Below are 16511 nucleotides of genomic sequence, written 5' to 3'. Positions count from 1 at the left end.
AATAATGTCATCAGGATGTCACAGGATTCAATCCCTTAGGGTGCCTTTTTTCCAACTAGGAATAAAGTGAATACACATCGGGTGCTTTAGGAATGCTGCAATTTGCCTCAGAATTCTGAACTCTGGAAATCAGCGAATTTGATGGAGAATTCATCACCTGAATCCTTAACAATTGTGACCAGCATTATTCTCTTTGCTGACACAGGGAAGGACAGTACAATTTGTGTTGACAAGATGAATGTGGAGAAGATGTCTTCTCTTATGGGAGAATCTAAAATCCGGGGTCACTTTAAAAATAAGGGCTCATGCTTTTAAAGATGAGACAAGGGGATTTTTTTTCTCTCAGAGGGTCATGAGTCTTTGGAACTCTCTTCCGGAAAAGACAATGGAAGTAGAGTCTTTAGATCTTTGTAAAGCAGAAATGCGCAGATTCTTGGTAAGCAAGGAGGTGATAGGTTATCAGGGGTGGCCAGGATGCAGATTTGAGGTTGCTATCAGTTCAACTATGACCTTAGTGAATGGTGGAGCAGTTCGAGGGGCTGAATGGCCTATTCCTGCTCCTTGTTTCTTATGTTTGAAACAAAGGGAGCCTCTAAACAGCTGAAGCGACTCAGCCATGTTTCTCACTCCATGAAACTATCCATTGATCCTGAACTATACATTGGTTATGACGGCTGGAACTTTACTGGCATGCCAGCCCCGATTCTGGGGGCGAGCTTGGCTCGGAGAATGGCATTCTCCATTGTCCTTGGGTGGGATCGTGCAAAACTTGGACGAACGTGCTAGTAAAACTCTGCCCAGTTACTCATTTGGAAAAATGGGAGTGGCACTGTAGTTAGCACTGCTGGCCTCAGAGTGCTAGGGATCCGGATTCAATTCCGGTCTGGGAACACTGTCAGTGTGGAGTCTGCACGTTCTCCCTATGCCTGTGTGCGTCTCCTCCGGATGCTCCGGTTTCCTCCCATAGTCCGAAGATGTGTGGGTTATGTTCATTGGTCATGTTAAATTGTCCCTTGGTGTCGGGGGGATTAGCAGGGTAAATATGTGTGGTTACCCGGACAGGGCCTGGGTGCAGACCCCCAATGGGCCAAATGGCCTCCTTCTGCACAATAGGGATTCTATGATTCTATAAAATTGGTCTGGTTAAATGAGGGTATTCTCCCAGGAAATCATGTGACTTTGGATGGGATGGAGACCATCTAACATTGCTCAAGGCAATGCAATTTTATGATACACTTCAATTATCCACATAGAGTTAGCAATTCACAAAGACAATGGCTGTCCTGATGGAAAAGACAGGGTGGAAAGGACAGATGCATAGAAACCACAGACAAGGTGGGAATGATCGATGGAAAGACAGAAGATGGAAAGAGATAAAGAAAAATAAGTGAACAGGAAAATGACAAATGAAAAAGGGGCAAGAAGCAAAGTTCTTCCCTATTCCTCTTCAATAGGAAATCACTTATATCCAGCAGACAGGGCTCAGCTTAACATCGCCACAGAAATACTTAAAGCTGTGTGCCCCATCTTACAGGAAGAAGATTTGATCAACAGCTTTCTAAATCAGAATCCTATGCTGGAGGATCTGTGTAATTATGTTTCAGAAACAATTTGATTGCTCTCCTCACTATATAATTAATCTCAAGGACCAATCTGTTTGATTATGAGTAGAAGATGGCTGTTTTTTAATCTGCATAATAGGCCGAAGTTAAAATGTTGTAGAATTACGTGCAAATTCTACCTTCATTGATATGTCGAAAAAAGATCAGACAACTGTGATTCCAATTTAGGAGGAGGCTCATTCTAGAAACAGAAGGTCATTGGAACATGCATTGCGATTCAATTAGATCTGTATCTGAAGCCTATTTACCAGCCTTGGTTCCATGTCTCTTCATACCCCTCATTTAACAAAAGTTCAGTCTTGAGATTTTCAATTGACCTAATCACAACAGTTTCCAATGAAAGAGAGTTCCAAATTTCCACATACTTTGTGTGAACAAGTAGTTCCTGATGCCACTCCTGCACACCCGCATTCTATATTTTGTGTTCCAGCCTCTGGGATTCCTACTGCTCCTCTCTACCCACCCTATCAATTCCTTTAATCATCTTAAACACCTCAATTCAATCACCCCTTAGTCTATATTCAAGGGAATACAGGCTTTGCCCACATAACCCACCCGCATATACTAATCCTTTTAAATAATAGGGTTGCATTTTGGTCATCATTGCTGACTGTACCTCCATGTCCTTTGTATATTCTTTATCTGTGCACATGGCATTGAACATGGGCTGGGTATTTTACAATTATAGAATCGCTACAGTGCTGAAGGAGGCCATTTGACCCATCGAGTCTGTACCAAGCACAATCCCACCCAGGCCCTATCCCCATAATCCCATGTATTTACCCTTACTAATCTGGAGCGCCAAGAGGAAACCCACACAAACACTAGAAGGTGCAAATTCCACACAGTCACCTAAGCTGGAAATCAAACCGGGCCCCTGGCGCTGTGAGGCAGCCGTGCTACCCATTGTACCACTGTGCTGAAGAAGTATCTGTAAAATTCCTTTCTGGCTATTTATATGTGAACAAGGAGATCTGATGATGATGATATTATGCCATGCCTGCCTTCAGAACTGAGTGACCTCAGTCAGAAACAGATCCAGCTCCTACCAGAAGGAGTTTAGCGAATCACTTTCCACCACATGAGCGGCAGCCTAAATGTTTTAGCGACTGGAAAAAATACCATCTTCTGACATTGAACTTATGCAACTTAAAATTGTGATCCTGGTCTCCCTCATGCTCTATTCAGTTGAAACAAATGACCCCTAATTCTAAGTCTCTCTGAAGTGTAGGGTCCCATCCCTTTGGGATTGTCTTGATAACGAACTTGCATCAAACTGCGAATTAATCTCATGGCTCTCCTCTGTACCCTTTCCAAAATTTCAATCTGTTCCACCTGATTGGCCGTGCCTGTTCAAGCCCATTTATAATGACACTGATAATTTTTAGGCAATTTGTAAAGGGAGGCGATGGCCTAATGGTGTTAATGCTAGGCTATTAATCCAGAAACTCAGCTAATGTTCTGAGGAATTGGGTTCGGATCCCCATGGCAGATGGTGGAATTTGAATAAAATAAAATCTGGAATTAAGAATCCATGGATAACAATTGTCAGAAAAACTCCACAGACTCCAGACCCTTCGAGAGAAGCAATTTCTCTTCATCTCCATTTTAAATCTGCCACCCTTTACCTTAAAAAAACTATGACCTCTTATTCTCGATTGTCCTTCAAGAGGAAATATCCTCTTATGTATACTTTATCAATCTTCGTTATCATCTTGTATACCTCAATTAGATTTGCTCTCATTAGCCCCAACCTCCCTGGATTTTAGGAGAAAGCGCCTAATCTCTCTTTGTAAATTCTCTTTAGCTGAAGGGTCATCCAGACTCGAAACATTGGCTCTATTCTCTCTCCACAGATGCTGTCAAATCTGCTAAGATTTTCCAGCATTTTCTGTTTTTGTTTCAGATTCCAGCATCTGCTTTTATCCCAGAGATTTAATGCTATTGCAAAGGGGTCTATGCTCTTTATCTGTTGTATAAAAAGTCTTTTATACAAAAAAATCTGAAATATAATCTAGACACCCAGGACCTAAAATTTTAATCTGGACATGGGTGGAAATTCTGGCGATGCCCAGACCAACGCTCAGAAAACCTGACAGGGATTCTACTCCATTTTTATTTTGAGCCATTTCCAGTTAAGTGGGGTTTAGGAATTTTCCAGTACTTTGAGTCTGGGAAGTGTTTGAGGCCTACGATGGGAATTCCACTACATATATTAAAACGTCTCAGTACAACTCTTGCTGGCTAGAAGCTGGTGTGTGTAGTACTGAGGCCTTTGACACAGGCCTCAGAAGGACCCTCATGAAAGGCAATCAATTTCCTTTAAAATAGCAACTAGCTCTGGATTGATTCACCTGAGGGGGATAGATTAGTGTGATGACTCCATTTACACACCTGGCACTGGGCTTTACAGCTGCCAACTCTTTTTTTGGTGTGACATGTTGGAATTTCATGCCTTAGTCATACAGCTTAGGCAAAGAAGAACAAAGTTGCATTTATATAGCACCCTTCATGATCTCAGAATATCCATAGCACCTTACAACTAAGTTAGTACATTGTGGTGTGGTCATTTTTGTAGCGCAAGGTAATGTGAGAGTTACCTGTGCACTGCGATGTCCCATAAACAACAAGGAGATACTCACCTGATTACCTGATTTTGTGATGTCGGTTGTGAAATAAATATAAAACAGCAGGGAGAGCCCTGCTGCTCAGACATTGCTGTGGCATCCTTTATGTTGAAGTGTGAATGTGGATGAGGCCTTGCATTCATGTCTCATCCAATAGATGGCACCTCTTGACAGTGCAACACTCTTTCAGTTCAGAATTGAAATGACTGCCTAGATTTTGTCTGCAGCAGGACTTGAACCCACAACCTTCTGACTCTGAGGCAATAATGAGACATGACTAATAGAGAAGTCTGTTTTGTATCCCATCATTACTTCCGCATATTAGAGACATTAATTTGCTCCTCCCAGTTAGTTCCACACCACACTTTACACCAGTTTATCTTGGCTGTTATGTTAGCAGGAGCTGAAGCCTAGAGTAATGCTGTTGGTTTGTGTAGGTCATTGAGTGTCCTTAAGACAGAGACAGACAGGTTCTTGATTAATAAAGGGATCAGGGGTTATGGAGGACAATGGGGATGAGAAAAATATCAGCCATGATAGAATGGTGGAGCAGACTCGATGGGTCGAGTGGCCTAATTCTGCTCCTATGTGTCATGGTCTTATGGTGCCATTTTGAGCAGAATGCATCCACCAGCATTTTCTTAACATGTCAGATTTTGGTAAGACAAGTAAACCCAATTTCTCATTTACCTATCTTTCTCAGAAAGCCGCATGTGTTGGTCACGACGTGCACTTACTCTGCAACTGACGCTTGAAAGACCAGCCATCCTATCCATTGTCCTGGCGTCTTGCGCTTCTCTGATTGTCTTTGCTTTAACACTGGAGGCTGTACCTTTAGCTGCCTAGGACAGCAAGCTCTGGATTTCCTGCCTCCACATCTCAACCCTGCCCTTTTCTTTAGGGTGCATCTTATATATTTTGTTGACCAAGCTTTGGTTACATTTCCCAATATCTTCTGAATCGAGTAGGCCTCAAATTTTGCTTGATAATGCCCCTGAGAATAAGTGACTTGGGACATTTTAATATGTTACTGGCGCTACATAAACATAAATTGACTTTGCTAGACTGAAAAACATTGTGCGATTCTCCGGCCGCATGTGCCCCAAGACTGGAAATTCCTTCCTGAACTTTAAATGGTCCACTGAATTCATGGTTCCTGCAGCAGACAAGATGGGAGAATTTTGGCCCATGTCTGTATTGTTAACGCAGATTAGTCAAAGAATGTTTAATGTGAAATCTAAAACAATCGGAAAAGCAGCCAGCATAATCAAGATCTCCACACACCCAGACATCCTGACTTCCACCTTCCTCTGTCGGGAAAAAGATACAAAAATCTGAGGTCACATACCAACCAACTCAAGAACAGTTTCTTCCCAGTTGCCATCAGACCATTGAATGATCCTATCACCTATTAAACTGATCTTTCTCTACACCCCTAGCTATGACTGTAACACCATATTCTGCACCCTCTCCTTTCCTCCCCCCATGTGCTCTATGAACGGTATGTTTTGTCTGTATAGTGCGCAAGAAGCAATACTTTTCACTGTATCCCTATACATATGACAATAATAAATCAAATTGATCAACTCAATCCAATTCAACAATTCCCCTTTGAATTCTAAATGGACCAGAAACAAGAATACCCTGGCAGAACACTCTAATGTTTGGCTGCTCAGAAACACAGAAAGCAGAAGTGACATAGGCCAATTGGCTATTGGAGGCTGCTCTGCCATTCATCTTGGTCATGGCTGATCATCAAATTCAATATCCTGATTCCTCCCCCCGTTCCTCCCTTGATCCCTTTAGCCCCAAGAACTACATCTAATTTCTTCTTGAAATCAAACAACATTTTGGACTCAACTACATTCGGTGGTAATGAATTCCGCACATTCACCACCCTCTGGGGGCTTCTATGGGGCAGAGATCCAGGGACAGGATTATACAAGTGCAGGAGCTAGTTATAACTCAACAAACTCCTCTTGATGTTGATCATAGACTACTTTTTTGGACAGGTTATTCAGGTAGCTGTTCGCGTATGATATTGGAGTGTTATCGTTCAACCTCTGCGCCAAGTTTAAATGATTGCATTTTGTTTTATCCGCACAGAAGTTCGAGGAAACAACACCTGGTTGGTATTTCTGCCCATTGCTCCCTTGGAGACAACGCAGGCTGGAATTTTAGTCATAGCGGGAATCACCATTCTTCTCGGACTCGCTTCACTGATGTTACTTGGTCACTTGTTGGGCTTTCACATTTACCTGCGTGAGTTTCCTTTGTCTTTTCAAATTATGGAGGGAATTTCCAGATTTGTTTCAGCAGGAAAGGGTTTCAGTCTGCTGTGCTGGTCCTGACATTCAGGTAGGTAGTGAGTGGGCTGGGGGTGGGATGTGATTGGGAAGGAGGGGAGTGAGTGAATTTTTGGCAGCAATGGGTAAAGGACAATGGTTGTGCCACCAGTAGTCCACATGTTCCCCAGTGCAGTGGGTCCACTGCTCAAAATCCAGGATGGATCCATTTTGGGAAAAGACCCCTTATTTGTGCATGATAGTCTCTGGACACCTATACTCCAGCCTTTACTAATACAGCACTCTAATAATGCAGAATGTAGACTGGTAAAGCCACCCGACATGATAGATACTAAGGTGGCCATTTTATGCCTGTAAGATAGGTGCTGCATTGACCAATTTCCAGATCCAGGCGTCCTATTTGAGACTGTTACAAATGTTAAATTTGACAAACTATCCATCAGCAAAGGGTTTTGAAGTGGGCAAGATGGAGTGATTTAGTTGGTGTTCCAGTAAGAAGGCACAGGGAGTCGAAGGTCTTCCCACTCATCAACATTGCCCATCTATACCTCAGCTCGTCAGCCACTAAAACAATTCTTCACACTTTTATCCTTCAATTACTCCCATTATTCACCCTCCATAACTCTACTTTGGACAAAACTCTGCTTTTCTTATCCTGTCTTGTCCTCTATTAACTCCTCTTCACCTACCATCCGTTTCTCACAATCTGCTTTCCTGTTTTTTATCCCAAGAATAAATTTAAGATCTTCAGCCTCATCTTCAGATATGTCTCTCTATAGGCTCTGGTTGATTTTCACAATCTCCTCCAGTCTTCTGTGTCCTTTGGCACCCTTCCATCCTTTCGCTGTAATCTCCTCCAGCCATTCTCACGCCCACTCGCTTTCTCTCACCTTCAGCTACCTGAGCTCTATTTCGAAGAACTCTAAACTTAAACCCTTCCATCTTTCCCCTTCTCACAAGATGCACAGAATATGGTACAGAAACAGACACTTAGCCCAGTCGACGTTGGTATTTATTATCAACTTGAGCCTTCTCCCGTCTTTCCTTGTGTTGACCAACATTTTTTTAAGTACATCAGCATATTCATTTCAATCACTCCCTGTGGTAGCAAGCACCACATTCTCACTTCTCTCTGGGTAAAGCTGTTTCTTCTCAATTCAATATTGGATTTCTTGGTGACTATCTTATATTGATGGCCTTTAATTATTCTCTCTCCCACAACAGGAAACTTTCTCCCTGTATCCACTCTATAAAAACCTTACATCATTTTAAAAACCTCTCTTCGGTCACCCCTCAGGCTTCTTTTTTCACGAGAAAAGAGGCTAATTCGTTCCCGATAATACATAACCTTTTCAGATCCTAGATGCGCGTGTGCTTGCGTGTGCGTATGTGTGTGCGTGTGTGCGTGCATGCGTGCATCACTCTCAGTCATAGGGTTCACATTCACAGCTCACACAGTGGTTGCACGTGAATGCATTGAGTGACATAGTGCCTCATCGTGTCTGGGACCAAGATTTGATTCTGACCTTGGGTGACTGTGTGAAGTTTGCACATTCTCCCCATGTTTGTGTGGGTTTTCTCTGGGTGCGCGATTTCCTCCTACAGGCCAAAGGTAGATTAGCAATGTAAATGCTTTGAGTTATGGGATAGAGTGGTAGGTATGGGGGAGGGAGAGAAAGTGTGTTTAGGATGCTCTTTCGGAGAATTGGTGCAGATTCAATGGGCTGAATGGCCGCTTTCTGCACTGTAGGGATCCTTTGGTTCTTTGATACAAAGAACAGTACAGCACAGGAACAGGCCCTTTGGCCCTCCAAGCCCGTGCCAATCACGTTGTCCTATCTGAACCAACCACTTATATCCCTCTATTCCCCGTCTGTTCATATGTCTATCCAGATAAGTCTTAAATGTCGCTAACATGTCTGTCTCAGCCACCTCACTTGTCAGTGCATTCCAGGCCCCCACACTCCCTGTGTAAAAAATCTTCCCCCACACACCTCCACTGAACCTTTCCCCCCTTACTTAGAACTTGTGCCCCCTTGTAATTGTCATTTCTGCTGTGGGAAAAAGCTTCCAACTGTTCACCCTATGTATACTCTTCATAATTTTGTAAACTCGTATCAGGTTGCCCCTCAATCTTTGTCTTTCCAGGGAGAACAATCCCAGTTTATTCAATCTCTCCTCAAAGCTAATACCCTACATACCAGGCAACATCCCGGTAAACCTTTTCTGTACCCTCTCCAAAGCCTGAGAATTAGCAGGAAAAACATAGCTCCTTCACACTCTAGTGGTCATCTTTAATAATTAATATTTTAAATTATCAGTTTATCATTTTGACATTGCTGTACTTCTGCTTAATAAGTTGTTTCTTTTCTTCATTCCTCAACATCTTATCGAAATTCGTGTTTCATGTTGTGTCAAACCTTATCTTTTCAGAAGTTGCTGTTGGAGTGGGAAAAAAATTGAAATGAGGTCCCTCGTATGAGAAGGTTGGATAAGCCTGCCTTAACCTAATTTGCCAGTCCAGTTTAATTAGCTTTGCTATCATGCCGCCATAATTCTTCTTATTTAAGTTTGAAATACTAATCTCAGGGCCATTCTTCTCTCCTTCAAACTCAATGTCAAATTCAATCATATTATGATCGCTGCAACCTAGGGGCACCTTCACTGTGAGGTCATTGATTAGCCCTACCTCACTGCACAATACCAGGGCCTTGTATAGTCAGCTCTCAGGATGGTTCCAGAACGTGCTGTTCCAAGAAACTATCTGAAAAACATTATGAACTCCTCATCTCTGCTACCTTCTAATTTTTCCAGTCTATATATAGCTTAAAATCCTCCATGATTATCACCATACGTTTCTGACAAGCTCTCATTATTTCTTCCATTATACTCTATCTGATTGTGTGGGTACTGTTAGAGAACCTGTACAACACTCTCGCAAGTGACTGCTCGCCTTTATCAATTCTCATCTCTTACCCAAACCTCTTCTTCATTCTGTTTTCCTGAACTTACATCACCTCTCTCCATTGTGATGTTGCCATCATTAATGATGTGGAGATGCCGGCATTGGACTGGGGTAAACACAGTAAGAAGTCTCACAACACCAGGTTAAAGTCCAACAGGTTTATTTGGTAGCAAACGCCACTAGCTTTCGGGGCTTTTTCGCTTCATCAGATGAGTGGGGAGTTCTGATCACAAACAAAGCATATAAATGCACACATTCAGTTTACAGTAAATTGAATGTGTGCATTTATATGCTCTGTTTGTGATCAGAACTCCCCATTTACCTGACAAAGGGGAAAAGCCCCAAAAGCTAGTGGCGTTTGCTACCAAATAAATCTGTTGGACTTTAACCTGGTGTTGTGAGACCTCTTGCCATCATTAATTAACAGAGTCACCCCTCCACCTTTTCCTAGCTTCGTATCTTTCCTAAATATCATGTACTCTTCAATATTCTATGTAATATATAAAATATAGTAGCTTATAATACAGCAGCCAGAATTGCCTGCACTACCGGAAGTATGGTCGAACCAAGGTTCGATACAGGTTTGGCATAACTTTCCTACTTTTTAATTTATCCCTCAAGAAATAAAATTCAGGCCTTAAAAGTCTGTATGACCTTTTATTCACTCATGGTGTTAGGATAACAGAACAGAAACCCCAAAATACATTATGAAGCCCAACTGCACCCCAACAGATTTTTTCATTTTGGCATTAGTGTGAGGATTCACTCCAGGTGTAATTCTATTGACACACTGGGAAGCTTTTATCGAAACAAACTTTAACAATACAGTTTAACAAGTATAAATGAATTAGTTTAACTTTTACCAATTGAAATGCTTAAATATGACAAGATCCAATTCTTAATTGCTAACCTATCTCTATTAGTTCCAATTCAAGCAATATTCCTCTTATAGACTTAAACTCCCTCTTCAAAATCAGTTAACAAACCTCCAGGCATATGTGCTTGTACTGGCTAACAATCCCAGAGTCTTTGAAGAGCTCTGGTGAAAGACAGAAAGAGAGAGAAAGGCCTACATTCTGACAGCCCAATCAGCAGCCTCCAGATAGAGACGCAGAAAGACTGCTCTTGCTTCTTTCAGGACCCAGTAGAAACTGACTGCTTTTTCATTGAAGGTTAGCTCTACCTATTAACACATGACTGTCCCTGTCAATCAACCTAATCAAAACAGGTCTCCCGTTTTCTCGTTCGTTTGGCAATTAGAATTTTTTTGTAAGATTGCTCCCAGTAACTAATGGTTCTGTCTTAGAGAACCTTGGTTAATTCAAGTGGTTGGTCAAAATTTAGAATCATTTCTTACATCTGGTGCCAATTTCTTTGTAGCGCCATCATGTATCTAACTGCACAGGAAATGGATATGGTGCTGGTCTCTTCAGAGGAGATGAGCTGAATGTAATTCCTCTACTTTTCCAGTGTCCAAGAACTTAAGCACGTATGAATATGTGGTACGGGAGCGTCGTAACCAGGATGTCCGAGACCATGGGTCTAACGATGAGTGTGCACAGACTGCATCTGCTCGGATGACCGCTGTTCAGGTAGAGTGCAGTAGAGGCAATCACAAGGTCCTGACTTCAGGACCACTCCAACCTTGATAATCCAGACTAGTTTTTCATGCAGTACTAAGGGAGTGCCGCATTGTCGGTGGTGGCATTGTTCTGTTAAATTAGCGCCTTGACTACCCCTCAGCTGGATGTGGAAGATCCCATGGTACAATTCAGGAGAGAGATATAGGAGGGCTAAATTAGATAACCCAATAGAACACACACACATCTTGCACTTTGTGATTAACCTACACCCGGTCAGTGTAATACAAGCAGTGCATTGGATTTGTGCTGCCTGCAGCACATACTAACTGTGCTGTTCATTGTCTCCATAGTGCCAACTTGTTAGGGGACAAATTCTTTTCTTTAACTCACTCATGGGGCAGAGTTCTTCTGGCCCCGTTCGCCCTGAAACCAGAAAATCCCGCCCGAGGTCAGCGGACCTTTCCACAATCTGCCCCCTTGCCCACTACGATTCCCGTGGAGGGTGCGACAGTAAACTTCACCCTACGGGGTGCAAACATTGAAGGCAAGTCCAGTCTTTGTTGCCCAGCTGCTGTGGAGGAGTCAGGTGAGCACTTTGTCAGCACAGCCTATACACAACACAATACTCAGTGCATAGGGAAGCCTGCCAGGGAACCTGCAGTCCATGTCAAGGAGCATAGAGGAGTCCAGTTTTACTCCGGCTTTGCACAGAACCTGGAGCTCATCCTCTCCAGAATGGAAATGATGACCAGATCTGTTTGCACGCGTGTGGACCCAGCCAAGATGGTCAATGTTTCAGCATCCACAAAGCAGAAGCTTCCCCATCCTGAATGCTGCAGTGAAAGATGGTCTCCCATCATCGTTGTAGATTATTGTGTTCAAAGATCATCCTACAGTGCAGGGCGTCACAACAATATCACAAACTGTCTTATTACAATCACTAATCTGCCAGTTTCGGGGACTGGATCATAAATCTGATGTTTTCATAGAATTATTGAAACCCTATAATACAGAAGGAGGCCATCCGGCCCATTGAGCCTGCACCAACAACATTCCTACCCAGGCCATATCCCAGTAACCCCACGTATTTATCCCACTAATTCCTCTGACACTAGGGTCAATATGGCATGGCCAATCAACCTCACCCACACATCTTTAGACACTGGGAGAAAACTGAGCACCCGGAGGATACCCACACTGGCACGGGGAGAAAGTGCAAACTCCACATTGATAGTCACTTGAGGCCAGAATTGTATCTGGGCCCCTGGCGCTGTGAGGCAACAGTGCTGGCCACTGAGCCACCGTGAAGAGGAAACATTATCTACTTTGTTTAGCCCTGCAAGTATTTTGCAAGATTAAACAAGATCACCTCTCAATCTGCCAAACTCCTGAGAATAAAGGCCTAGTTTATTTCATCTTTCCTCATCGGAAAATCCCTCCATCCTAGAAACTAGTCTCTCGCTCCCTCTATGGCAAATATATCTCCCTTCAGTGAAGAGACCAAAACTACATACAACTCTTAAGGTGTGATTCCACCAAGCAGCCCTATGATTTCAATAAGACATTCTTAATCTTATACCTAAATCGCAATAAAGGCCAACATAACCTTTCTTATTTGCTTGCTGTACCTGCGTGTACTCATAATTTATATAAAAAAGGGGGGAAACTTTCATGCCAAAACCTTCTGCCTTCAACCACAATCCTCAGAACTGAGGAACTTCTTTAAGGAGGAAAGGATCAAAGGACTAAACGGTCACTGCTGAGCACAATGCTGGAGAAGATCACAGAAGGAAGCTCGGAGTAGGCTATGGATGATTCTGTATTCAATGGGCTGGAGAGGGAAAGGGATGGGGGTTGTAAGTTTTATATACATCGCTGATAGACCCAGCAGTACCTGTTGGCTATAATGGGATATTCCATACTGTATCTTCCATATTGTCATTGCAGGGTCTACCCGTGACAAAGACTCAGCCAGAAATAGAACTTGGTGCCTCCTCCAGGTTAAGGTAAGGTGTTCAAGAGCGATATACCCTTCAAATTTCTTTTGTAGCATGAAGCCAATTTGTTTATGTTTGAGGGCCCTTTAAATTTCTTTGCATGGTCATACATGTGATTTAACTTAAAGGAGCAGACTTGCGTGTGGCTGCACAGCTTATAAGCAACATTGTTCAGGAATATGAAATATCTATTTTTTAAAGCAGCACAGCAAAACAAACAAACCATCCAGACTTAAATATTGATTCTTATTCCTCATATAATCAGCTTGCTACACTTGCAGCAGACACTTTAGGCCCTCCCATGTATGAGACGTGGGCCAGAATTTTACCGTACGCCCACACCAATTCTGGGGGCGGGTGAGGCTCGGAGAACGGCATGTTCCATTGGCCTTGGGTGGATCATACGAACCTCGGGTGGATGTGCCGGTAAAATTCCGATTGTTTTCCACTGCTCACCATGGTATCGAATTCATTGCAGCTAAAAAATGGGAAGATGCATTAGAAGCTATCAACTGCTCAATACGATGTTCTTGGACTTGTCTGGATTAGATTTGCAAAAGACTTAAACTCTCACAATCCAAGCTGAAGGCGGAAATGGAATACTCGCCGAGTTAGGGAGCTCATTTTACCTCCTATAGTCGCACAAAACAAATTGCTGGTGAACTGGCTTCTCGTTTGCTGAAGGTCCATTTCTCATTGTGACACAAAGCACTCCCACCCACCCCCCTTTTCCCTATTTTCCTGATCTAGCTTTTTCTAACTTCCTAAAAATTAATTGAAAGGAAGTGGGCATCGCTGACTAGGCCGGCATTTATTGCCCATCCTTCATTACCCTCGAGAAGCTGGTGGTGAGCTGTCCCCTTGAACTTACAACCTCATGCAATCCATGTGGTTATAGGTACTCCCACAGTGCTGTTAGGGAGGGAGTTCCTGAATTATGCGACAGTGAAGGAAGGGCGATATATTTCCAAGTCAGGATGGTGAGTGACTTGGAGAGGAACTCCCAGGTAGTGATGTTCCAGGGATCCTTCCAGACTGTAGCAGTCATGGGTTTGGAAGATGCTTCCTGAAGAGCCTTGGTGAATTCCTGCAGTGCATTGTGTAGATGGGACACATGGCTGTCACTGTTCGCTGGTGATGGAGGGAGTGAATGTGGAAGGAACCGAAATCAAATAGGCTGCTTTGTCCTGGGTGTGTCAGCTTCTTGATTGTTATTGGACATTCATTCATCCAGGGAAGGGGAGAGTATTCTATTACAATTCTGACTTATGCCTTGTGGATAGCTTTTGGGGAGTCAGAAGGTGTTGCAGAGTTCCTAGCCTCTGACCTTCTCTGGTAGCCACAGTTTGTATATGACTAGTCCAGGTCTTGGTGACATCCAGGATGTTGAGAGTGGAGGATTCAGCAATGGTAATGTCATTGTGTGCCAAGGGGTGTTAGTTAGATCTTCTCTTATTTGTGATGGTCATTGCCTGGCACTTGTATGGCATGAATGTTACTTGCCATTTGTCAGCCTTGGTCTTGCTGCATTTGAACATGGGCTGCTTCAGTATCTGAGGAGTTACGAATAATGCAGAACATTGTGCAGTCAGCAGTGAACATCCCCACTTTTGATCTTATGATGGAGGGAAGGTCATTGATGAAGCAGCTGAAAATGGTTGGATCTAGAACCAAGAGAGAAACTGTTGGAAAATCTCAGCAGATCTGGCAGCATCTTGTCAAAGCTTTGACAAAGTGTCATCTGGACTCGAAACATCAGCTCTTTTCTCTCCTTACAGATGCTGCCAGACTCACTGAGATTTTCCAGCATTTTGTTTTTTGGTTTCAGAGTCCAGCATCCACTTTTATGGTTGGGTCTAGGACACTCTCCTGAGGAACGCCTGCAGTGGTGTCCTGAGGCTGAGATAATTGACCTCCAACAATCACAACCTTTGTGCTCTTTGTATTCCAACCAGTGAGAGTTTTCTCTGATTCTCATTGACTCCAGTTTTGCTCCTTGATGCCAAACTTGGTGATGTTAAGGGAAGTCACTCTCACCTCACCTCTGGCATTCAGCTCTTTTGTCCATGTTTCAATCAAGGCTATGATGAGGTCAGGAGCTGCATGACCCTGGTGGGAAATCAAACTGAGTGTCCGTGAGCAGGTTAATGCTAAATAAGTGACACTTGATAGCATTGTTAATGACCCCTTCCATTTCTTTATTGATGATCAATAATATATTTTACAAATATATAAAGAAGAGGAGGCTGGCTAAAGTGAATGTTGGACCCTTAGAGGATGAGAGGGGGGATTTAGCGGTGGGAGATGAGGAAATGGCTGAGGCCTTAAATAAGTTTTTTGCCTCGGTCTTTACGGAGGAGGACACAAATAGTTTGCCGGATATCAAAGATAGAAGGATGGTAGGAGATGAGGGCCTGAATGCAATTACTGTCACTACAGAGGTAGTGCTTGATAGACTAATGGGACTGAAGGTGGACAAGTCCCCAGGACCGGATGGAATGCATCCCAGGGTTCTAAAGGAAATGGCAGAGGTGATAGTGGATGCCTTAGTAATTATTTACCAAAATTCGCTGGATTCCGGGGAAGTGCTGGAAGATTCAAAAACGGCTAATGTTACGCCGCTGTTTAAAAAAGGTAGCAGACAAAAGGCAGGGAATTATAGGCCGGTTAGTTTAACGTCTGTTGTTGGAAAAATGCTTGAATCCGTCATCAAAGAAGAAATAGCGAGGCACCTAGAGAAGAATTGTTTGATAGAGCAGACACAGCATGGATTCGTTAAGGGGAAGTCGTGTTTGACAAATTTATTGGATTTCTGAAGATGTGACTAGTGCGGTAGACAGAGGGGAACCAGTGGATGTGATGTTTTTAGATTTTCAAAAGGCGTTTGATAAGGTGCCTCATAAAAGGTTGCTACAGAAGGTTAGGGTGCACGGAGTTGGGGGTAAGGTGTTAGCGTGGCAGATGGAATACAATGTGGAAAAGTGTGAGGTTATGTACTTTGGAAGGAGGAATGGAGGCATAGACTATTTTCTAAATTGGAAAGTGTTTAGGAAATCAAAAACCAAAGGAAGTTGGGAATCATTGCTCAAGATTCTCTTAAGGTTAACATGCAGGTTCAGTCAGCAGTTAGGAAGGCAAATGCAATGTTAGCATTTATGTTAAGAGGGCTAGAATACAAGGGCAGGGATGTATGTCCGAGGCTGTATTAGGCTCTGGTCAGACCCCATTTAGAGTATTGTGAGCAGTTTTGGGTCCCATATATAAGGAAGGATGTGCTGGCCTTGGAAAAGATCCAGAGAAAGTTCACAAGAATGATCCCTGGAATGAAGAACTTGTCGTATGAGGAAGGTTGAGGATTCTGGGTCTGTACTCATTGGAGCTTAGAAGGATAAGGGGGGATCTTATTGAAAT

The 16511-nt window shown here is 43.1% G+C and overlaps 1 protein-coding gene across 4 annotated transcripts in view; it reads left to right on the top strand.

Moving 5' to 3' along the window:
* The window catches only part of zdhhc11 (zDHHC palmitoyltransferase 11), a 124716-nt gene that overhangs the window by 97689 nt on the left and 10516 nt on the right, over positions 1-16511 (top strand). For all 4 annotated transcript variants that reach the window (XM_080203071.1, XM_080203053.1, XM_080203063.1 and 1 more), the window contains 3 exons: positions 6356-6511; positions 10991-11112; positions 13051-13109. In XM_080203071.1, coding sequence (XP_080059197.1) covers positions 6356-6511; positions 10991-11112; positions 13051-13109 — 337 coding nt within the window. The remainder of the gene's footprint in view (positions 1-6355; positions 6512-10990; positions 11113-13050; positions 13110-16511) is intronic.

Source organism: Carcharhinus amblyrhynchos, chromosome 2 (genome assembly GCF_965287045.1).
Source record: "Carcharhinus amblyrhynchos chromosome 2, sCarAmb.v2.hapA, whole genome shotgun sequence".
In the NCBI taxonomy this organism is placed as follows: Eukaryota; Metazoa; Chordata; class Chondrichthyes; order Carcharhiniformes; family Carcharhinidae; genus Carcharhinus; species Carcharhinus amblyrhynchos.
This window is presented reverse-complemented; position numbering and strand designations above follow the sequence as displayed.